The following is a 25,620-nucleotide window of genomic DNA, read 5'->3' on the forward strand; positions in this document are numbered from 1 at the left end:
CGTTGAAAGAAGTTTACCGATTGGACAAGCGCGGGAATTTTAAAATTTTAAAATTTTTTTAATTCCGGTTCTTTTTTGATCATAAGGTACCGTGAAGAATGGCCAAAGAAGCGATTGCTATCATTCCTAAGTAATCACGATGCTCTCTCGCTAATCTGGCCTGATTTGGCATATTGTCACAACGCCAAAGATGTTTTTGAATGGTATACAGCGAATGGAGTCCAAGTTGTATCGAAAGAGGCGAATCCACCTAACTGCCCGGAGTTGTGACCTAGTGAGCGACATTGGTTTCACGTGAAGAAAGAGCTCTCTTAATATAACCAACAAGCTATAACTATAGAAACATTTCGAAAATCTTAGACTAAAGCAGCTAAATCGGTTGCTGAGAGGTCTGCACAGACCCTAATGACTGGAGTAAACTCAAAAGCTCATAGTCTCTTACTGCAGCCTAATTAATTGAATTGAATTTTTCAAACCATTGTCAAGGCCGTTTCTTGGCCTGTATAGTATTTTTACCATTCTCATAAATAAAGGTTATGCAATCACTGGGAAACCCGATTTTTAAACCGAAGCCCGGAGATCCGAGTGCCATGTACCATTCGAATAACTTTGTCGAGGTCAGCATGTGTCTGTGTGTGACAAATAGTGTCACTCAAATTTCTCAGAGATGGCGTGACCGATTTTCACGAACTTAGGTTTAGATGAAAGGTTTTTTGGCCCGATACGAAGTTCTTGAACTTTATTCGGGCCCGACTCCCGGTTTCAGAATTACAGAATTACACTTAAAACGACAAGGCACGTGTAAAATATATTCAAAGCTTGGTTTCGGAAGCATCGAAAATGGAACTAGTTCACTTTACTCAAAGATGTCGTAACCGATTTTTTCGAACTTAGATTCATATGAAAGCTCTTAGGGTTCCATAACGTCTTGATTTTTGTTCTTTATCCGACTTCCGGTTCCACAATTGCAGTGTGATGAGTGTTTAAAATTTCAAGCCGTTGTTAACAGCGATGATGCAAAAGGGAGCGAAAAATTCTTAATTGGGCTCAAAACTGTTTCAATTTATGAGTCATATTTGTTGTTGACCATACGAACCAACCAAGCTTTACTGGTCCTCGGAATCCGGTTCCGAAATAACCAGAAATAGTGGTCCAAACCTGCATAAACGATCGAATTGATTCAAATGGAAAGTTTTACAGTCCCATACGGAAATCCTGATTTTGTTACAGACACGATTTCCGGTTCCGGAACTACAGGGTGTTCCGATTTGTAAGTTATGTTGGTTCACGCCAAAGAAAAAAAAACAATACAAAGCGACTCCATTTTTTCCGTTTCCTCGGTTTTGAAAGGAAGCTAGAAAGTAAATAAAAAATATTCGAAAATTAAATTTTCTTTATTTTCCTTATACGCAGTACACTTCTTCAAATCGTTCTAATCGTGTTACCTAATGTTTATATCTCTTATTTGTCACATAGTAGTTCTTTTGCATGATGTTTACACAAGTATTACTTTATCTACGAGCTAAATCATTATTGCAGTTTACTCTTCCGTCACGTCTAGTAGATTGTTGTTTGTTTTGTTTAAGGTTTAGCATTTTGCTGATAGCAATAAATTGCAATACGTCGATATCACCTTTATTGAGTATTTATCTTTAAAAATACAGCAGAATCATATGTACAGATAAGATTTTTTGTTTCAAGAATTTTAGTCGCTTAATTATCACCACCGATTTTTTTTGCTTGGTGGAGCACATTTCTTCCGCACTGACGATCCTCACAACAAGGACTGGCGTCAACTTTTCTGCCCGCACGCAGAAGGTTTGAGTAATAAATAATTTTCTTTTCTTTTTTTTCGTGAAAAAAGGATCGTGGTTTTCAATAAATTAAAAGAGTAGTTTTCTTTTGCGTTTTCTTGGCTCACGAATTCCCGTTTCGTGAACCCGTTCAATATTCATATTCGTACTCATATCGCTGGGCAGGATGTCCTCGGATTTGGCTCACGTACACGGTCGGATGGTGTTGATGGTGGTGCGCGATCATTGCCGGTGGAGGTCGGACAGCCGCTCGTCGAAACTCGGACGGTGCGTAACTGGGTTCGAATGGAACGAAAGCGGGATCTACGCCCTGGTACCGGTTGCGGAAGAAATTATGCGGTGCGCTTCGTGTCAGTGGTTTTAGGGTTGGATTTAAGGCATCGTTCAGTGTGACGTCAAACTCTTCGTCATACAGTTGATCGAGGGTCTTTACGCGTTCTTCATTTGGGCGAGTAGTACTGGTTCGCATGTCCAGCTGAATGGAACTGGGAGGAGAACTGTCTACGTCAATACGGAACGGTGCCGGCCGTTCGGCGTCATTGCTAGTAGGAGCGGGACGTTGCGGTTGACTTGCCACTTGTTTTGCAACGCCTACTGGCTGAAGTCCTCGGGCTGCGTAAGGATTACCTCCACGGCTAGGGAGGAATGGTCGCTTAGTGGCACGAAGGATTGGTCTAGAGACTTCTGGAGATTTATTCACTGCTTCCAAGTCGCGATTGCTTTGAACCGGAGCAGGTTTCCTATTCTCTAGCGAAATTGGAGGTTTTTTGTTTTTGAAATTGTTGAAAACAGATTGGGGTCTAGATTTCGATCGTTCAGCTGGTTCATCGTCGACGTATTCGGGTTTAGAATTTCGCGGAGGTTCGTCTTCGAATTCCGGCTTGGAGACACGTTGAGGGCTTCGAATTTTTTCGTTATATCTATTCGTCAGCTCGGAGTTATCACGTGTGTTAATTCGTTCAATGCCATCAGGCTTTTTTACGTTTCCTGGAATGGGCTTCTGAGGGAGAGATTCTTTCGGCACAATCACGTCATCGTAGTAAACTACATCTGAGGAAGCACTCTGTCGTTTGTCTTCTTTGTAAGTATACGTTCCTCGATTTCCCGGATCCACCGTTTTTGGCATGTCGACGACTGGCTCCGGTTTCTTGGGTTCATCTTCATATTCGTCATAATATTCCGGTTCGGGTTCATTGGAGGAAGCTGTCGTTGTCGTTGGTTTCTTTTTCGGTGCTTCTGGATTTGTGTATGAATATTTGTTCTTCTCATTCAGAGGCACTGGTCGATTAATTTTCGGTGCAGCGCGTGGTCGATCATAAATGGTTGATCCGGAGGGTTTTACGGTCACGACATCATTCAGAGGTTTCTGCCTTTTCTCCGGTCTGCGTGAATTGAAGTCTTCATCCTCCTCCTCATATTCTAACCGACGATCTTCGTTATACGGACGTCTACCACCTGCTCTTTCCTCTGGTATCTTTCTTCTATCATCCTCGGCAAAAGATCTACGATCTTCGTTCACCGGCCGATACTCGTCAGCGATAGGTCTGCGATCAGAAACTCTTCGTTCATCAGCAGGAATCGGTCTTCTTCTTCGCTCGTTCGGCGTTGAACGTTTTTCCTCTTCCATAGCTAAGCGACGATCTTCGTCGAGTGGCCTCCGTCTGTCGTCCTCAATTGGCCTTCGGTCACGATCTCTTCGGCGGTCATCGTATCCGTAACGACGATCTTCATCTTCATTTCTTCTGTCATTGTTACGATTTCTATTCTTCGGACGGTACGGTCTACGATCATCATAGTCGTCTTCCTCTACGGGAGGATCCCGATCACGTTCCCGATAGCGATCCGCAGGACGTCGATCGAATCGTTCATCGTCTTCGTATTCGTCGTCGTAAGTTGGGCGACGATTACGTGGTCGATTCTTCCTACGACGAGGACGTTCCTCATAGTAGTCGTCATCGTATTCTTCATCTTCATAGTAGTAGTCTACCTGGGGACGCCTCCTGCGAACTGGTTTGCGCAAAGGCTTCTGTCTAGAGGGAACAGCCGTTGGTGCCGGTGTTGTTGGTGTTGTTGGTGCTGGCTTTTGGGTAGTTGTGGTAGTTGCTTTGTACAATGGCTCATTTCTACAGAAATACGAATGATTATTTAAGCTGCTTTGGGAATGATAAACTTAATTTTTACCTAAACCAATATTTCGGCGAATTTTTGCAGTCTACTTCGGAAGCAAAATGGCAGATAAAGGTCTTCTGATCAAACGCTGTATAATTGGCACACAGGAAGTCGTATCGAATTCCATGGATGCAGTGATGGTACAGCTGAAACGAGAATCATTCATTCGGTTGTAGCATTGCATTCGCCAATGATGGTTGTGGCGCCCTACCTGGCAATTATATTTGATGGACGCGTAAAAACCGTCATGTAGTTTTGGATCGCAGGTGAATCCTATGTCTTCCTCCGCTGGAACCGAATCCAAAAACGGGTAGGTGGACAAATTGTATCTGCAGGAATCAAAGAAAAACACATATCTTACTACATTCCTTCACCCTAGATTGGTACATCTGGCAATAGTTACCCTCCCAGCTCTCGCGGTAAGTTAGGATCCCACACGTAGTCCACCTGTGGAATGCCGGTAAGTGGCGCTTTGGTGGCCGCTACTTCACCTTGATCGTCAGACTGGTGTTGGTTGTTTTCGGTTTTTGCGAGTCAAGAAAAAAGAAGAAAAAAATAAACGAAGAGCAAAGTAAATAAAAGTGTGGAAAAAATCGAATAAATTACTGGTCGTATTGATTGGTATGTGAGTCGTGTTTGGACCTAAATAAAAAAACAAAACAGTTCGAATACGTAATCGAAAATGGCAATTTGAATGCAACAATATCGATAATTGCGTTAGAGAGAAGCGAGGCGAATCGGCCCGATCGCGATGGGGCCACCGAAACGAGAAACCTTGCGGAGAAATTTCACTTGTGTTGCATCTAAACAGCTGCACTTTCGATCGCGGGTAGGTTTTTTTGATCGTGGCTAAACAAGCCGCACCTACTACGATCCGCAGATGAGGGGTAGCATGCGTCATTGGATTGTGGCGATTGAAGGCTGCACATTTATGTAAACTGATATATGGCCATCTGGATTGTCATATTCTAGCAGAAATTCGGAAAAGTGTGTTGTTGAGTTTATTTATTGGATTTGTCATAGGTATTACCCACATTATCTCTAAGACGGACTGAGTAATAAATTCTTACTCGATTGCTCGATCAATCATACAATGACATTTTAAATGTCATTGAATTAACGCTCACTTTTTGTATATGTTAATGTAAAAGCCAGGCGAGTTAGCTGAAGGAATGGCCGAATGCTGAGTAAGGTAGGTTTTTTTTTTGTAGGTAACCAGCAAATTTCAACAATTTCTGCTGGGAATCGAGGATGAACTGGTCATTTATCTGTTCGATGTATCCGAAAAACTTGAAGATTTAAATTTATATAATCAGTTATGTCTAATTTTTATTTCGAATTTATTCAAAAATCCAAGAAGAAAAAGAATTAATAATCCAGTTCACCTTTTCTCACTCAATTCCTACACATTTCCAAACATCCCAATATCGAAATGACGGAATGAGTAATGAATTCTTAGGCTGAGAACCATTTTGTGGGTAATTTTAAATTTTGGTTGAAATCTGACACTCGAGTGGTTATTTTGATAAAATACATTTTGTATTTGATTTTGATGTTGTCAGCTCGATGGTTGTTTTCCGACACTGGAAAAAATCTTGCAAAGACAATTCTAATATCAATTCTTTAGCCAAAATTATCTCCAGTGCAAAATAAACCCAAAAAACTTTCCATCCGTCAAACTTTGAAATGGGCAGCAGTTTTAGTTAAATTTAACTACTCGACACAAAAAAACACTTTAACCAAAAGTTAAAATTAACCGTGAAATGGGTTACAGCCTTAATCGACTGCTCGTTTCTGGGTGCTGAGGCAACCCGATTGACAGTGACATTATAAATGTCATTGATATTTCGCTCATTTTATGAATGTATTAGTGTAAAAGTTAGGCGACTTACAGCTAGAGGAATGCATGAGGCTGACTAAGGGAGGCCTTTTTGTTAATTTTCTGCGAATTTTAATAGTTTGTGCTGGAATTCTAAGTAGAACAAATTATTTACTAGTACTACATATCCGAAAAACTTGAAGATTTGAATTTATATATTCAGTTCTATAAACTTTTAACACGGGACCTTCGTTTGTCGATTTTGAAACAGACCATTGTACCGAGTGTCATTTTTTTCTTTTAACAAATCTGGCAGACATGAGACATTTTCAATATGAGGCGTTGGAGTCCCGTTGGACTATTTTTCCTGGAGAATCTTGGACGTTCCGGTGACGGTGACGGAAGAAGCCGGATCGTCTGAATCGTACATTATTCGGAATTCATCTAAGACACCCGCTTGTGAGGAATTCTGGCAACCGTCAGAAGGCTGGCTGCATTCCGGCTGCTGTCAAAATTGTCCAGGCGAAATTGCGTCATTGTCTCGCCATACACGCTTAAAAATAATTACTCAAAAACGAGTAAGACTCCACTCATCTATAGAAAAAGTGTAACAACTCTACTTTAGAGTAACTCCTTAGTTCTCAAATTTGAGTTCTTCCACAGGAAACGATTTTTGGATGAAATCTACTCATTTACTGAGTAATGCTTTATTTGCCCATGTGCCAAAAATAGAGTAATTAGTTAAATTCTGAATGAAATTTTATTCCACATATACCAAATTTGCGTAAAATTGCTCCTTTTTTTAATTGTATTGTATTAAAATATTAAGTAATTGACACGCAATACATAAAATAATCATACTGTGTTTATTTAATATTCCGTTTACAATTGATTTCTAGCTTCGAGATATCATATCAAGTGGCGATCGCTTGGAGTAGTGTGTCAATCGTAGCTTAACACACATGTCAGTACTGCTCAGACACTTGTTCCTCATAAATGCCACACTTGAGCATATTTGTTTCCATTCTGAAGCACAGTACGGATCCCTTCTGTAAACAATAACTGTGTCCATGGCACAACCAAGAGGACAGTCTAAAAATTGTGATTTTTGCAGACACAACACCGTTTGTGTTAAGCGACTCACTCTTGAAATACGCGATCTCACTAACAAAAAAGTACGGGTGTGTAATGTCAGACATTACTGGATGTCGTGAATACGAATAAAACTGACACGAATTCAAATTGGTAGTTGATCGATTGTGTGAATTGTGCAACTTTCCCCTTTTTCACTACTAGAATTTTAAACGATGCGCCTAGACTAAATTACAGATTAATTACATTAAACATTCTGAAACGCAATTAAATATTATGAAATAATTAGATAGTTGTTTTTAATAAAAATGGGCCGTATAAAGTACAGTAAAGTAAAATTTCGCATAATTCTTCGGGAGTATTATTATGGTTCTAAAAAACCGATTTGAAGAATTCTGGAATTAGGAACTGGACCTGAGTTCAAGAAATTCAGAGCTCAGAACTTAGAACAGACTCAGAATTCAGTTGGATTTTAGTTCTAGAACTAAAATTTCGAAACTGAAATCAGTTCCGGAATCTTTTTCCAGAATCCAGTTCAGCACACAGGCTCTGAATTCTAAACCCATATTCCGGAACTAAGCTCTGAAACTTTAAGATGATTTCTCTCCACGACCATCAAAATGGGTTGTATAGAGCACAGTGAATCATAATTTCGCATAATTCTTTGAGAGTATTATTATGGTTCTGAAAGGAACCGAATAGAATTCTAGAATAAGGAACTGGACCTGAGTTCAAGAACTAAATTTAAAACCAAGAACAGACTCAGAGATCAGTGGCAATTCTAAAACTATAATTCCAGAATCCAGTTTCAGCACGCAGGCTCTGAATTCTAAACCTGTATTCCGGAACTAAAATCTGAAACTTGAAGACGACTTCTCGCTACGACTACCGAAAAGCAAATAAGAACTGCTCTCATTATTGACGACCGCTGCGCTCCCGACGGTTGAAGTCCAAATGAGAGCACAACCAAAGCGTTTGAGGCTTTATACCACGCAAAAGGTCTGCTTTCATTGACGACTGCTCCACCTGACGACTAAATTCCAAATGAGAGTTGCGACCTGAGCGTTTGAAGTTTTTAACCACTCAGAAGGTGCACTCTCCAAAGCTGCTGGTCCCACGATGTCTGCTTGCATCTTACGCACAAGAAGAAATGATCGATTTTCGACCACCGTTTCTCTTTTTATACGCAGTCAGTTGAAGATATGTGCCTGACTACCTCAAAATCGTCGTCCTTGCGCGGAAAAGCCATGCAAAAGTGAAGAGTTTTCCGCGTTGTTTTCAAAGTTTGAGAAAACCTAATATTTGCATTGTTTGTGGTTATCTCACACTGTTCAAAATATTATCCTAAATTGCTGATCATATTTTTGATGAAACACAGATAAAAATATTTTGTGAATTTACATCTATTTTCATGCACATATTTGGAGTAGGTAATTAAACATAAAATTACTTTACAATTCTGTACGTTTCAATACAATTTATTCGAAAAATAAGCGTTAATTGAAAAATACAGTTATATTCATTGAAAATTCAATTCAATTCAATTTAGTTTTGCATCGATGGAGGTTTTCAATCAAAATTTCGATTCAACCCATGTCTATTCCATGTTACTATTGATTTACATCTCGTGTAAATTTCATTATTTCTTTCTGTGAATGGTGAAAGAATTATCTTGCTGCCTTTAATACAAGTCAAGATATTCACGATTAAGTTCTGCCCATTCTTCCATATGACTAATTTTGAAAAGGCACCCCATAGTAAAGTAAGTCGTATTCACGACAAAAATAGAACCTGTTGCTACAAATGGTTATTACAACTTGCGAATAGTAACTTAAAACGAGTTTTTGCGTTAAACTCAAATTTAGAGTAAGAGTTACTCATTATTATTAATGGTAACTACTCAATTTTTGACGTTTCCATGTAGCATTTGAAAATGAGTTACTAGTACTCAAACTCTGAGTAACTTTTTCTAAGCGTGTACGTACTTCTGAACTGTCAAAATGTGTTCATTCGATTGAGGTCAGCAGTGACGGTAAAAAACCTACTGTTAAAAAATTAACATGATTCATCGGCAGTTCATTCGTGTCGTCATTAGATTTTTTACCGTCACTGCTAACCTCAATCGGATGAACACATTTTGACAGTTCAGCAGTACTGTTTGTAAACATAAATTTCTTTTGTTTGTTTATTGACAATTTGGATCAGATCATTTACGGTCCGTATCGTCTAAATAAAGTTTTAAAACATTTGTTCACGATTGAATACGGTTCGTTTTTGATATTTATCAAATAAAAGTGACTAGTTGCAAAGTGTAAAGATGATTGTTTTAGATGTGCTCTTCAATTTTTGTTTAAGCTTGTTTGTAAACAGTACCGCTGAACTGTCAAGGATGAATACTTGTTCATTTGTGTCGTCACGATAAGAAACCTAATTAGGTTTTGCACGAACATGACATAACCTCACAAAAATGAACAGAATGAACTTTTTTTGACAGTCGAGGTGTACTTGTTTACAGTTTAAAAGTTCATCAGAAGTTCATCGTTGGAATGTAAAAATTGCAAGTCGCCTCACACTCAACAGATTCATACATAAATCGCTCCTTGATGCTGGAAACACATACAGCGCAATCTTTTTAGTTATTTTCACTGTGGAATACGTTTTTAACAGGCACTTTTTCATCATTTTTTCAAATTTTAACTTGCAGTCGCAAAACAAAACAAGTACACGGCAACTGTCAAAGATGAACTTGATTCATCGGCAGTTCATTTGTGTCGTCATCGTGCAAAACCTAATAGTGTAAAACCTAATTCACTGAATGAATATTATTTGACTGGATGAACATCGTTTGACAGCTATCACATATTCATTCCGTTCCATTTCATTATGTTTCATGTAAACAAACTAGCGATAGCTGTCAAAGATGAATTTGATTTATCAGCATTTCATTTATGTCGTCATCTTGCAAAACCTAATTAGGTTTACACGAACATGGCATAACCTCACAAAAATTACAGAATGACCATCATTTAACAGCTAACGGTGTTTTGTTACGTGTTCATCCTAATTGGAATACGTGTTATTAGATTTTGAGTAATTTTTGTGAGTTTATGCAATGTTCTAGTAAAACCAAATTAGGTTTTGTACGATGACCCACAAAAGTCGTGGGTCTGTCGATGAATCAAATGTAGCTTTCGGTGGTTTGTTTTCACTGGAATAACAAGGAACACAATGGAATGATATAAGAATATCATGGAATAGAAGGGAATGATACGGAATGAACAAGTTTTTACAGACCGATCTGTTGATCACACGTTTTGAAGTTTTTTTTTAAATGATTTTCAAGTTGTACGGTGAATATGGATAAAAGGCGAGTCGGTAATCGGTAATCGGTAAATATTTACCGAATTCTGTAAAATTCTTGAAACCATTCCTCATTCTCTGAATTGCAGTACTTAATACTTTTTTCATTGAGAAAAATATTTATTTCATTCAAGCACCATACATTGCACTTTATTGTAAAGGAGAGTCTTTGGAGACTTAAGCAAAAAGGCGCAAAGACCGTCATTATTTCGATCGGAAATGGCAACACTGACGACGCGGTTGGGTGAAAAGCGAACACACGTGGTTGAAAGATTTTCGTTAATCGATTTAGATCGATTTTAAAGTTTTTTTTACAAAATAAACAGTATTTGCGTATGGAACTAAACAGCCGCAGCTTAACATCCGAGGACCCGCGAGCCACAGGTTATCGGTTCCTCATTTAGTGTTATATAATATCCGAAATAAAGGGTGATTTTTTTGCTGGTATCTTTCTGGTAACACTGTTTTCGACAGATCACGCGTAAATCGTGTTTTGTACCATTGTCAAACTTGTTCAGTTTGGTCTACAATTTAGTCATGAATCGTCGTTTGGTTTACAATTTCATCGTGAATGAGCGCTGGAAAAGTTTGAGGAAGACCCACTTTCTTATCGAAAAATTGTGTTCAGCGACGAAGCTCATTTCTGGTTGTACCAACAAGCAAAATTGCCGCATCTGGAGTGGAAAACCATAATTTTTCTTAAGTTTTTTGTGTACTTATTTTTGAAAAACAAATCCTATACCTCTTAAAAAATCACCTTTTAATTTCAGTAAACTCGAAGAATAGAAATCTTCGGGGCCCAAAAAATTTTAACTGCAGCGACGCTGTCAATCGGGTTTCCGATTATGATGATTGTAAGGTTAGGACACGTACATGGCTGCCAACCTGCCCTGCTATAAATAAGCTAACATACACGCCATCTCTGAGAAACGAAAGGGTGGGTACTTAGCCCACAGTGACAAGCTAGGATTACCCTCCCCTATCGATCCAGGTAAACTTAATTAGAATAATCACACATAATGTGATGAAACCTTCACTTTTAAAAAGGAAGATCTTCAATCAACCATTGCCAATGCACACCGCGAAACGTCTAAAATAAACATTTTAGTTAGGTCCGTTTTGCTTGATTCACATCCATCCATCAAATTTGTATTCCTCACAAGACCGGTCTATAAATAATCAGGTGTTACGATAATTGTTATATAAGTCGGTCAGATGGTATCGCACACCTCACGCATATCCGAAGTGTTATTTGTTAGTTTTCCATACTTCAATGGTAGTCATTTTAATTGTTTTTAATATGCAAAAATGGTCTTGAGCGGTCTGACATCGATCCATTTTTTCAGTTCATGTATATTGACATAGTCTGATATATACATAAATAACAGTTTGATGGACTTACTGGTAAGTATCGAATGTGACTCCAATTTAAAGTACCGCTTTCCACTGGTGATGGAGACCGTTAGACTCGGGTGTTGAGCCCAGAGGCTTTCTTTTGGGACAATGGGTGTAAATTACTGCCTGATCACGCTACTCGATTGCACTGAGAAACTTTGAAAATACTCTTGCAATTACCCCAAAAAATGAGCTCAAACACTAACAAACCAAAAAATATTCATGGAGCTGTTTATTCACGCACGATAATGGATCAATTGTGGCCAGTATTGCTTGCATTTTGAAATTAGGCTCGCAATTTCTCATGCGTACCGCATGCATGCATCTGAATTGAATGGCGAATTGCTTTCGTGGAAAATTGTTGCCAAAAGGGTGCGTGCGATCGTATGTGTTATTGACCAAATTCCAACATTGCGATAACATTGTATATTTTCTGCTTGTAACTTTTTCACGTTGGAGCTTTCGATCGTAATCTCGAAAAACCTACTAAAATAGGAACAAGTGTATCTGGAAAACTTATATGGTATAGGTTGTAGGGATGTCCGATACCGAGTCGATACTTTGAGGTATCGATACTTTGTTTCAAGAATCGGGTATTTTTGGTATCGATATCGCATCAGAGCGATACCGTTAGTATCGATACTTTTGGTCTCGATACTTACAGTATCGGAACAGATTAAAGTCAATTCCCATTACGACGGAATTTTTTTTTGTTTCAATTATAGAGGCTTCAACCTTAAGGTCATTCGCCTCTTCGGGCCAGAAAAACTTTCTAAGGCTATGTTCGGGGTTAGGAATCAAACCCAGGTGAGCTGCGTGAAAGACATCGATTAACCCATCCCACTATACCCGTCCCCAATGGAACTTTTTTTTCTTTCTTCGGATTCGACGAAGCGCCAGGCTCGTGCATAGATTGGTATGACATAGACTAACCGTCGTTTAAATTCGTTCTCGACAATTTCGCTTCGTCCCACAAGTGCACTGAAAGAGAGTGAAATGAGCGAAAACTATCAACAAAATACACACATAAAGGCCATACTCTTAGAGGATTCAATCATTTCAATTTTTCTCACACATTGCACTCTCTCTCAGTGCGCCTGTGGGACGACGCGAGATTGTCGAGTACGAATTTCAACGACGGCTAGTCCACGTCATACTAATACATGCGCGAGCCTGGCGCTTCCGTTCCGTCCGTCCCTGGTCCTGTCGTAATAGCAATAGCAATTATTTATATTTCTTTGCGTTTTGCCTTCGGCTCATCAGTGCTTAAAGCAGTTCAAATTGAACGGTCATCTTGCGCCTAGTAGTTCAATTTAAACCGAAAGCTTAGCACTGATGAGCCGAAGAAATAGAAACAAAATATGTGCTTTTTACACAAACCAATAAAACTAATAAATGTTCAATAGGAATTGGATTTTAGTGTAGTATTCGTGTACTGACATAAGGGTTAGTACATGAAAATTTTTAAGAAAAAAAAGTGAAATGTGAAATCATGATGGCTCCAACACTCCAACAGTGGCTTGCGCAAATTCTTTGACTTGAACCAAAAGTTACGAAAGGCGAAGTGTAATCTATGTGGCGTATACTAGTGGCACAACAAATTTATGGAGAAACCTTTCTGTACATCATAAAATAATGCCACAGTCGACAATTTCATTTTATTTCGAAATTATTGCTGCGTAAGTATCAATTGATACTTACAGGTATCGATACTTTATCGCCTTTTGATACCATGTATCGATACCCAAAATTTTGGTATCCCGATACCCTAGGTATCGATACTTGACCTTCCGAGTACCATCCCTAATAGGTTGTACAATGGAAGCTTAGTTTCTAGATCCACACTTGGAAAAGATAGCAAGATTGAAATGTAAACAGAAAAAAGCGTTTTTCGTTCCGGTAAAGTAATTAAAAAAAACTGTCTCTTATTTCAATATGCGCTTGAAAAAAAATTTGCTTATAATTTTTTTTGCCATGACCAATAACATCTACAAAAACGTGCTTAATCCACCTATCAGTGAGATGATACCTTTTTTTTATCAATCCGCATGTGTTTTTTTCATGAATATTCTTCGGTTTTCATGACATTATTTTAATGACCGTCGTTTTAAGCTGCAATTTGACATTTTAATCACTCATTACTCTATCTAAAAAGGTTACAATCGATTAAACTTTTCATGATATGTCGAAGTGAGTTCCACTTTAGAATTTACGGTAATTTAAGGTACTTCCAGAGCCGGTATTCAGGAACCAGCATAAACCAAACCGATTCGTATGGCCATATGACGAATAAATTGCAATAGTTTTGAGTCCAACTTTCAAGCTTTTCGGGATTATCATCTTCTATATCGGTTTGAATTTAAAAATTCATCCTCCTGTAATTCCAGAATCGTAAGTCAGCATTGAATAAAATCATTTAATTTTGTGTGGGACTATAAGTTTATTTTAATTTGAATTTTTTTTTGAAATTCGATTTGGCTTTATTTGAGTAAACGATTGAGCTTTGAGAAACGATTCGATACTGGAGCCGGAATTCGAAAAACGGTGTAGCCGAAGTCAGACAAATTCACCTGATTAGTTTACATTTGTTTCAATATGTTTAAAAATCAGTACAGACATCTTTGAGAAATCGTAGTACGAGTTAAATTGTTGGGTGCCTTCCGAATCGAAAACTGAATACCATTAAAACTGAAATAAGTTTATTTGGTTGTCGACTATTCAAATCAGCAAATCTTAGATGATTCTTAGATATCATTTGAATCTTAGATCGGTTCAGCCATCTACGAGGAAAATAAGTTACACAATTTTAATTTCGTTTCACATATCATCCTGTAGTTCCGGAACCAGAAGTCGGATCCAAACATAATTCAGGAACCTTGTTTAGGAGCATACGAATTTTCATATGAATCTGAGTTTGTAGAAAACGGTTGAGTCATCTTCGAAAATCAGGTAAAAAATTGAGTGAAATTATTTGTCACATACGCATTTGCTGATCTCGACGAACTGATTCAAATGGTATATGGGTGTTTTGTTCTTCCAGCATTTATTGCTGTTAGCAGTTTAAATCAATATAATTATGAAATTGTTCAGAATTCGGAAGTACTGCCATCTTTCCAATATGTCATATTCGAACGATTATGTTGCCAAAAACGAACCGTGCTAAAATTGGTCCGAGGCAAAATGTCATGAAAAATAATGCTGTTCACAGTCTTTTTGGTACTTAGAAACTATTGTATGTAACAGTATAAAAAATCGTGTTTTACGTTGCTCCCAAGCCTTTCTTTGCCATACAGCGCTCAGAACTTCTACTGCTGGAATATGGGCGAAAAGTCGCTTACATAAAAAATTCGATATCTCCGTTAAAAATGGACGGATTTTAGCAATCTATGGCTTGTTGGATAGCTATTACCGTGCGGAATCTAAGAATCATATTCTGTTTTCAAGGTCAATTGTGACAGATACTGTCAAAAAACTGAAAATTTTGACATAAAACTTCGTATAACTCAAAAAGTAAACATCCGATCTCAAAACCATTCAATAGCATTCTGGGTGACGGGGAGACCTTTCATTTGCGACTAGTTTGATCAAAATCGGTCCAGCCATCTCTGAGATCTCGACCACTTAGTTGACAACACACATACAGACACACACACATACACACACAGACATTTCCTCAGTTCGTCGAGCTGAATCGATTGGTATATGACATTCGGCCCTCCGGGCCTCGGAAAAATTTTCGAAAGTTTGAGCGAATTCTATACCTATTTTTTATATATATAAAAAAGGTAAAAAGGCAAAATGTTATATATCATTGAAATTAAGAATTCCGTCTCCAGTTGTGATTATCAAAAATTGAAAGTTTATGGTGAAAATAGATAACATATTGTCATGGTATTGTCTATCGGTAACTAAAACTTTTACCCATCTTCACCGGAAGTCCAACAATTTGATAAATCACCACAACGCTGAACTCAAACTTTCTGGTATTTTGAGTGCGTGGTAGTCAAATATACATGATCGGGTAATCAATTTTCGAGTCCGACCCATACCCGATCGAAAATTTGCAAATTTTCAATGCATCACTTGCATAATTGTAACGGTACAATTATAAAGAGGAACACACGAAAGCAAAATAGGTTTTGTAGCGAACAAAACCGGCCGTGTTTGGGGTGGCAAATGAAACAAAAATGCAATGTTCAAATTCATTCATAAATTGAAAAATCTACATCAATTCGTTTATAGCCATCTCAGATTTCTAAATCTAAGTTGCATAGCGATTTGAAAGAATATCCACAAACCGAGTTTGAGAATTATAAAATCCTCACTTATCTCCGACAGATCAGGGGCTGGAAATCTGTCGTCGGCTGAGCGTGCACCCAGATTGATTCCTGTACCGTTCTCTGTATCTTGTGCTTAGCCATTCAGATGCTCGTCATAGTACTGCTTCCACCTGTCGATCATCTCCCGTTCGTTCGTGAGAAGGTTACCACTGGTATCTCTGCACATTTCGGCCTGTGGCGTGTAGCCTCTACGTGAGCGGTTCATCTTCTCATAAAACTTCCGTGTGTCATTTGCGCGGTACAGCTGTTCCATCGCTTCACGATCTTGGTTTCCCTGGTGGCGCTTTTTCTTCCGGAAAACAGTGTTCTGTCTGTTCCGTGCCTGTCTGTATCGTTCCTCGTTCGCTCTAGTGCGGTGTTGCAGCATCCTCGCTCTTGCTGCATTCTTCTCTTCGACCAACTGTTGACATTCGCCGTCAAACCAGTCAATTCCTTGGTTCGATAACGTTGTACCTAGAACGGTTGCAGCAGTGCTACTCACGGCGGACCTTATATTCCTCCAGCCGTCTTCAAGAGTCGCCGCGCCAAGCTGCTTTTCCGTTTGTAGCACTAGCTCCAGTAGATGCGCGTATTCCTCGGCAGTACGAACGCTACGTTGCTGCTCGAGGTTGAGTCCCGGCGTTCCTGTGCAACGAGTATTGTGCACCGTCGATAGTTTTGAGCGCATACAAACCGCGACAAGGTAGTGGTCAGAATCAATATTGGCACTGCGGTAGGTGCGGACATTGATGACGTCGGAGAAGAATCGCCCGTCGATGAGAACGTGGTCGATTTGATTTTCCGTATGTTGATCAGGTGATTTCCAGGTGGCTTTGTGGATATCTTTGCGGGGGAAGAAGGTGCTTCGGACTACCATTCCTCGGGAGGCTGCAAAGTTTACGCATCGTTGACCGTTGTCGTTTGTTACCGCGTGCAGGCTCTCCAGCCCGATCACGAGTCTGTACATTGCCTCCCGGCCTACCTGAGCATTCATGTCGCCGATGACGATTTTTACATCCCGCCGTGGGCAGCTGTCGTAGGTTTGTTCCAGCTGCGCGTAGAATGCTTCCTTCTCGTCATCGGGTCTCGTCTCATGTGGGCAGTGCACGTTGATGATGCTGTAATTGAAGAAACGGCTCTTGATCTGCATTACGCACATTCTATCACTGATTGGCTGCCACCCAATCTCGCAAGGGCGCATCTTGCCCAACACTACGAATCCTGTTCCTAGAACGTTGGTTGTGCCGCAGCTCTGGTAGAAAGTAACTGCTCGATGCCCACTTTTCCACACATTCTGTCCCGTCCAACAAAGTTCCTGCAGTGCTACGACATTGAAGCCGCGGATTTGAAGCCGTATACCATTCTACCGTTGATTTCGAGTAGTGGTAAGAAGCAAGATCTGGCCAGAAGACAACAGGATCCTTGTGGCTTCGAATCATGGGTAGAAGTCGTTTTTGTAAACATTCCTTAATATATATTTCGCTGTTCATTGAAGCAGTGGTGATGAAGGGTTTCGAAATCTTACCGCAGCTACAAATAGCTTGCCAGACCATAGCTTTCTTACCAAATTTTTCGACTTCAATCGATGTCTCGGACTGGTTTAACACTTGCCCTTCTCGCACCGTATAATATTGTGGCCCCGGCAAGGATTTGTAATCGAGTTTCATGTAGGTTTCTATTGTATATTGAATTCTTATTACTTACACTTTAGAGTGTATTCAGCAACACTTCGGCGCAGCGCGCAACACTGCTGTCATTATGAGCAAACTTAATAAATGAGCTAGAGGCTCACTTCTGTTATTTGCAACCAACTGTGTTAGACGTGTTTTAGTGAACTTAAAAGAAAACCATTATTAGAACGAGCGTTTCTGGGACATATTAGTGGCGACGAGGAAAAGGAAGCTGATTTCGGACACATTTCTAAGGCGCAAGGAAAATTTCGGCGTGAGGAAGCTGTTGGAGTAATTCCGGGCGGCGGATAAATTTCGGAATAGCAGCGGAACGGCGGAATCGATTTCTGGACAATTTTCAGAAGCTGTGGATAAATTCGGTGTCGACGCTTAAGGTAAGCGTGACTTTTTTATTAAAACAAAAGAAACTATTGTGAGGTGGTTTTTGGTTCGCGAATCCGCTTTGTTCGCAAATTATAAGCGCTTTTGTTAATTGTGATACGCCATTTTGATTTTTTTTTCTCGCGGCGTCAGTTTTGTGGACAATTAAAATTTTTTCCTGTAAAGTTTTCGGTGGAAAGAAAAGTTTTTGCACTATATTAAGAGTGTTTTTTTTCTCTTTATTTTGAGAGTTAGGTACAATTTAGCACAGCAGGAGAAATCTGGCTGCGGAAACAATTTAATTGCTGCTTTGGTTCTTCGGAAAAATTTCGTGACTTTGGCATTGCGTTTGTGTGAGTGACGGTTTATTCCGGTGAGTAACAGAAATAATTACAGTTTGTTGTTTTAAAATTTTGACTTTATATAACTTGTAATTTGTGGTGATTTGAAATTGATAGATTTTTGCCTTATATTTGATTTTGATCAGAATTTTGACAAAAATGTCCTACATGGTGGCCCCTAATATTGAACCTTACCGCAAGGGCCAATCTTTTGCTACGTGGATTAAGCGTTTAGCGGTTCATTTTCGTGTCAACAAAGTTAAAGATAATGAAAAAAAGGATCAGATGTTCATCTTGGGAGGAGATTTTTTGTTCAGTATGGCAGAAAAACTCTACCCCACAGAAGCAATGATGGATGAAGTGTCGTATGATGTATTAGTGCAAAAACTTAAGGAGAGACTTGATAAAACTGATTCAGTCTTACTCCGAAGATATAATTTCGGCACAAAGGTGCAACAACCGGGAGAATCGGCAAGCGATTTTATATTTTCGTTAAAACTCCAAGCGGAACATTGCGAATTTGGGGAGCAAAAGAATCGTCTTATTCTTGATCGTATTTTGGTTGGGTTGTCTGATGGCTCGCTTAAGCATCGTCTTTTTACGGAGGATAGCTCCAAGTTGACGCTTGAACAGGCGGAGAATATTATCGCTACGTGGGAAATGGCGGCGATGTCGATTTGGTAACTTCACTGGACACTAGGTACCCTTTGACTCAAGGTAGAGGTGCGGTTATTCAACGGATGAGGAGAGCTCAGCAAAATTTTCACGGTTCGGTAAAAAGTCGGCTTGGTGTTCGACCTGAAATACGACCGGCGGAAGATAGTCAGAGAGTACAGTTTCACTCACAGCGTTTTGAACATCGTGATTCGTCGGCTAGTTCAGCTCGTGGTCAATACAAAATGGACGACCAACAATGGCCGATTGATCAGCGTATCTGCTATCATTGCGGACGTAGAGGACATGTGCGAAGGAAATGCTACAAGTGGAAGAACGAGAGCGGCAAGACGGTTAATCGTGTTGACGCACAGGAATGTATTACCAGTGCAAACCATTCAGCAGAACCATTAGATAGCTTGAGGATCCAAGATTCGGACTCAGATGGTAATATTTCAGGTGATTTACAGTGTATGAACATTTCTTCCATAAACAAGATAAGCAATCCATGTTTATTGGATGTTAATATTGAAAATATTCCTGTACAGATGGAAGTTGACAGTGGTTCTTCTGTTTCAGTAATTGGAAAAGAATTGTTTGTTTCTAAATTCAGCCTTCCTTTATTTGAATGCTCTAAACAACTGATAGTGATAAATGGTTCCAGGTTGAAGATATCTGGGGAAGTTAAGGTTAGGGTTGAATATAAAGGAAGAAAAGCTAAATTGCGATTATTGGTCCTTGATTGTAGTTATCAGTTTATTCCATTATTGGGCCGACCATGGTTGGATGGTTTCTTTCCCAACTGGAGAAATTATTTCCTGGACGATTGGATGCCAGTGAACAATATTACAAAGATATACAATGAAACATTGATTACTGATTTAAAATTTCCATTTTCTGATAAACGTGTCAAGAAACTATGTAAACCGGTAAACAATTTTGGAACTGATTCGATTGGAAAAAGTATCGTTCCAAAGATTGAATCAGTATATGACGTTCGTTTTCTTTTGAAACAAACAGTTTTGAAGTATTTTGATAAGTTAATGGTGATTTTCGATAAAGAGGACATTTATTCAGTATTTGCAACTAGATTTCAAGCTGGGGTGATTATTTCACAAAATAGTCAAACCGATATAATAAAATTGGCAAATAGAAGTAACACTGGTGACGCAAAAATGAAAAGACGCATAGTTTACTGGAATAGGTTAAGCACTACTATTAAAAGGTTTTTTGCTGCTTGTTATGTTTGTGCAAGTATGGCAAGTGTTACAAAACAACAAATTATTTCAAAATGGACACCATATTTCTCTAAATGGGTGGAGGAAGAGATTATAAGAAAAGGAACCAGTATTCCAGAAGTTTTGATGGAACTGTTTGAATTCTTTGCTCGTTTTGGACTGCCAGACGTTTCAGTATCTGACAATGGTCCTCCGTTCAACTCGCATTCCTTTAAAAGTTTTCTGGATAGACAGGGTATAAAAGTTTTAAACAGTCCTTCATATAATCCTGCTAGTAATGGCCAGGCAGAGAGACTGATAAGAACGGTAAAATATGTTCTTAAAAAGTTCTTATTTGAACCGGGAATGCTAGAATTGAATTTGGAAGATCGGATAGATCTATTCCTAATAAATTATAGAAACCATAATATGACAATGGAGGGCAGTTTTCCTTCTGAAAAAGTATTTTTCTATACTCCAAAAATGTTAATCGGTTTGGTTAACTCTAAGAAACACTATAAAAAAATGTTAGCGACTTATATTTTAAATGATGATGATACAAAATCTGATCATGACAATAAGGCGGATCTGCCTGATCTAATAGATACTCTGACACCAGGAGATAGTGTGTGGTATAAACACAATATGTCTCATATACGTGGAAAATGGATTAAGGCATCAGTTTTAAAACATTGCTCTAAAAATTTATTGCAGATCATGGTTGGAAACGAGGCGACTACTACGGTTCATCGTAGCCAAATAAGAATCGTTACGGATAAACAAGGTTCACCATATCAGCCAAGACCATCGATGCGAGTGGTCAAGACTGGTCGGCCAATCCTGACTGTCAAGGAACCTGTAGTGGCAACACAAGATGGAAGCGATGTCCGGCAAATACCAGATCGAAATGCTATTCAACCGTCGAATGATCCTGATACACAAATTTTTAGATTAAGTAGGAAACGAAAATTCCCACCAGATCCGGTAGCGCTAACTGGCCTACCTAGGCGTTCGAAAAGAGCTAGAAAACCTAGAATCGAAAATGAATTCGAATATTTTTGAGTTTTGTTGTTACTTGAATTATTGTTCATTCTTTTTAAAGGAGGAAGAGCTATTGTATATTGAATTCTTATTACTTACACTTTAGAGTGTATTCAGCAACACTTCGGCGCAGCGCGCAACACTGCTGTCATTATGAGCAAACTTAATAAATGAGCTAGAGGCTCACTTCTGTTATTTGCAACCAACTGTGTTAGACGTGTTTTAGTGAACTTAAAAGAAAACCATTATTAGAACGAGCGTTTCTGGGACATATTAGTTTCGTCGTCCATGATTATGCAGTTCAAATTTCCAGCAAGAATCGTATTGTACAGCTTTCGAACCCTCGGCCTGATCGATGCTTCTTGTTTCGGACTACGTTTTGGTTGTTTCTGCTTCTTATAGGCTCGAAGACTCAAACGTTCTTTAGCACGAAGAACATTTGACTTTGAAGTGCCCACTTTTTTGTCCACATCCCGAACTGAAAGCTCCTTCTATTGCTCGAACGCCTTCAGTATACGTTTATCCAACTGAGGGTTAGCAGGACCTTTTTTTCGACCCGTTTTCGGTTTATCCTCAAAGGTGTTATCCTCACCGAACTTCCTGATTGCATTTCGCATGGCTTTTTCACTTACTCCTTCCATTTTTGCTATCTTTCTCAGTGACAGTCCGCGTTCTGTGCACTATTTGTACACAATTTTTCGACGTTGTTCTGCTGAAAGTCCACGCATTTCGAAACAAACTAATGAAAACGAATAAACAACTGCACAAGTGGTTAGAGAAGAGTGTAAACAACGGGACGCAGCCATGAAAATTGACAGATTCTGAACCATTGCGATATGGCAACGGTTTTTGGTTGCGTCCATACTTTCTGGGACAGTTCTTAGGCGAGAAAATCAGTTACAAGAGCATTTTGGTTATAAATTTAGTGAATAATTTGACCGTCTTTGACAACAAATTTTTGAAATTACTAGTGAATAAAACATATCGTAAGCCCACTACACTCAATTACTGAATTATTCCGTATTTCTATGTAGCAGTTGTGAGCGATACGCTTTGTGCGATGACTCGTTCTATTTATGCGAATGAGACTTTGCGCACCGTGTTCAGGCATTGAATTTCACCTTAATACTCGTTTATACCAAACATTTTAGAAAACATCAATTTTAAGTCAGTTGTGGTTATCTCATACTACTAAAAATTGTGTCATAAGTTGCTGACCATATCTTCGATGATATGGAGAGGAAATTATGTTGCTGCGTGAAATACAACGTTTTTGCAGCTTTTTCCCGTTTTTGCACCTTCGCTCTAAGAGATGGTTTATAATTCTTAGCACACTTCACTCTCTAGTTCCGGAATCGCGAGTCGAATCCGGTTGAATTTTAATAGTAGCTCGGTTCAGCCATCTCTGAGAAAATCAAGTGAGTTTTGAAGTTGTTGACCACTATTTCCAGCACATCCCGGATATCCCGTGTGGCGTAACACGAGATTCGGTGTCGGGTGAATTTTGTTCGTCGGGGAACTCTCCGTCGGCGTAGTCTAGATCCTTCGTCGGGGATTAGACGAGTAGATTGTGACGTAGCTCTGGTATGGATGGTCGGAGCGCCAGTGAACCGGATGCCATTCTCCAACCGGAATAACTGGACCGACCCAGGCATCCTGCCGATCGAACCGTTAACGGGTTTCGGGAGCGTCGGTAACGGGAAAACGGGTTGTAGGTTAGACCCATCGTCGGAGACTAGCCGAGTAGTTTCGCGACATAGACCAGCTTTGGGCCATCGAGGCACCAGCGAACCGGAAGCCATGCTCAAACCGGAATTACCTGACGTGAGGCGAGTGGTTTAAAGCATAGGAGAGAACGGTGCAGACGTCCATACTGGCGATGCATAAGGCCGGGAAGCCTTCCAGTCCGAAGTAATACCTAACGGTGGTAACGAAGAGGTAGGGTTGGAGGTTCAAGGTGTTTTAGTAAGTAGTTTCAATTATACAGTTGGGTAGTCCTGTGAAGAGTCCCACACTCTGTGCGTAAATGCAATTCACCTTGCAAAAATAAAAAAACTAATTGAACATTAGTTTGCAAAAATCGATCAAGTCATCTCTGAGGATAGTGAATTTTTTTTCCACTAATCACCCTCTAATTCTGGAACCGGAGATCGGATTTAAATAAAATTCAGGAACTTTGTATGTACTTTTATTTATTTTTGGCACAACACGAGATTCGATTAACTCTGTAATTCTGGAGCCGTCCGATTCGAACAAAATTCAGAAAATTTGTATGGTAGTTTGTCAAAATCCGTCCAGCCAACTCTGAGACCGCACAAAAATGTCAAATGGTATATTACATATTATAAAAGTTTATTGCGGATTTACTACGTATTGCAAATCTGATCTGGCAGGCGATTTGCGTCTGAAATAAGCGCTCCCTTAATGATTTCCGGAACAAGGGTAATATGCGAAAATTAAGTATAAAATGTGCACTCAATTTTTTCGGTAGCTTCTGACCCGATTTTTACAAACTGAGATTCATCCGAAAGGATTTAAAATTATTTAAAATTTTTAGACCATTTTATCCGTATTCGACTTCCGGTTGCGGAGCTAGTATTTTTCTATAAACGATGGAAAAAACAAGTACAAATCCCATGAAACTGACTTATAAATGCTTCTATTTTGCAGAACTTATTAGTTTGTGGGCAAAAAAACTTGCTTCGGCACTAATAATTCCCCATTTCCTGTTCCGGAAGCACCGAAGCTAGCGAAGAAAAACTCCAAAAGTATGACTTACTTCGATTTTTCAGCGATGTTTGAACCGATTTTCACAAATCTTGATTTAAATTGAAGCTCGTATTGTCTCAAAAGCTGCTGTGAAACTTCATCCGGATCTGACTTTCGGTTTCGCGGTTTACAGGGCGACCGCTTTCAAACCGTCGTATAAAATGACAATACAAAACCAGTACGCACCGGTACGAGCTGGCACGGAAGAAGAAAACACAACATGCCTTTACAAACGATGCAGACAGCGGGCTTTGTACTGTTTCGTACATGCTACATGCTTACTCACTTTCCTCAGATATGGCGTGATCGATTTTCACAAACTTAGTTGCAAATTAAAGGTCCTATGATGCCATATAAATCTTTAGAATTTCACTCGAATATAACTTTCGGTTCCGGAATTACAGGGTGAAGAGTGTTAAAAAAAGTAACGTTGAAAAAATCTAAACTGGGCTCGACGATTCCAACCGTTAGTCATTGTTAGTAGATGGCCTATCAAATTACTTCCGACTATCCTGGTTCCCGATTTGCGATTTCGGAAGCATCGAAAAACAGTTCAAATACGCCAAAATGAAACTCAAACTACACAGAAAGCAAAGATGAAACTTACACGACATGTAAACCGATAGTACTATGAAACGAAAATCTGAAAAAGTCTTACGGTTTCATCAGTGTTCTTGGGTCACGTGTTCGATGTTCTGCGAAACTGAACAATTTTGTGTTGTAATCAGAGATGCCATTTATACAGATTTATTTGTATTATACAAAAACTCAATAAAGAATTCTACAGATTTCACAAAAAATATGAAAAATCAAATTAAACTTTTTCGTCTGTGCTCTCTTTGGTGAAGACTGTCCCAGAAAGTATGGACGCACTTTGATTTCGCTGTAAATAATTCACAAGTGTTAGATATTCAAATTTTATTCGACATACTGATAATATCAGACTACAACAACAGAATATTATTCTCAACATTTGCTACTTAGCCATTGTAGACTAGCTGGCGCACCTTCTTGCGAACGTTTCTCATTAAATTCCGTACAGACTCCTTGGCGACAAGTTTTGACACTTTTTTCCAATCTTCTTCGAACTGTTGAATGGTTTCGGCTGCCGAGACATGTTTCCTAAGATGTGCCTTCGTTAATGCCCAAAATTCCTCAATCGGTCGAAGTTGTGGGCAATTTGGTGGATTCATGTCTTTTGGGACGAAAGTGACATTTTTGGTAGTATACCATTGTATTGTTAATTTCGAGTAGTGGTAAGAAGCAAGATCTGGTCAAAAGACAACAGGATCCTTGTGGTTTCGAATCATGAGTAGAATCCGTTTTTGTAAACATTCCTTGATGTATATTTCGCTGTTTGAAGCAGTGGGTTTTGAAATCTTACCGCAGCTACAAATTGCTTGCCAGACCATAGCTTTCTTACCAAATTTTTCGACTTCAATCGATGTCTCGGACTGGTTTAACACTTGCCCTTCTCGCACCGTATAATATTGTGGCCCCGGCAAGGATTTGTAATCAAGTTTCACGTTGGTTTCGTCGTCCATCATTATGCAGTTCAAATTTCCAGCAAGAATCGTAT

The 25,620-nt window shown here is 39.2% G+C and overlaps 1 protein-coding gene across 2 annotated transcripts in view; it reads right to left on the reverse strand.

The window, feature by feature from the left end:
- Nucleotides 1–1,375: 1,375 nt before the first annotated feature.
- The window catches only part of LOC131439438 (zinc finger CCCH domain-containing protein 18), a 161,731-nt gene continuing 137,486 nt past the window's right edge, over nt 1,376–25,620 (reverse strand). For both annotated transcript variants that reach the window (XM_058610433.1, XM_058610434.1), the window contains exons 5-8: nt 4,387–4,487; nt 4,195–4,312; nt 3,996–4,129; nt 1,376–3,937 (exon numbers count right to left, since the gene is read on the reverse strand). In XM_058610433.1, coding sequence (XP_058466416.1) covers nt 1,945–3,937; nt 3,996–4,129; nt 4,195–4,312; nt 4,387–4,487 — 2,346 coding nt within the window. In that variant the 3' untranslated portion in view covers nt 1,376–1,944. The remainder of the gene's footprint in view (nt 3,938–3,995; nt 4,130–4,194; nt 4,313–4,386; nt 4,488–25,620) is intronic.

This window comes from Malaya genurostris, chromosome 3 (genome assembly GCF_030247185.1).
Source record: "Malaya genurostris strain Urasoe2022 chromosome 3, Malgen_1.1, whole genome shotgun sequence".
Taxonomy (NCBI): domain Eukaryota; kingdom Metazoa; phylum Arthropoda; class Insecta; order Diptera; family Culicidae; genus Malaya; species Malaya genurostris.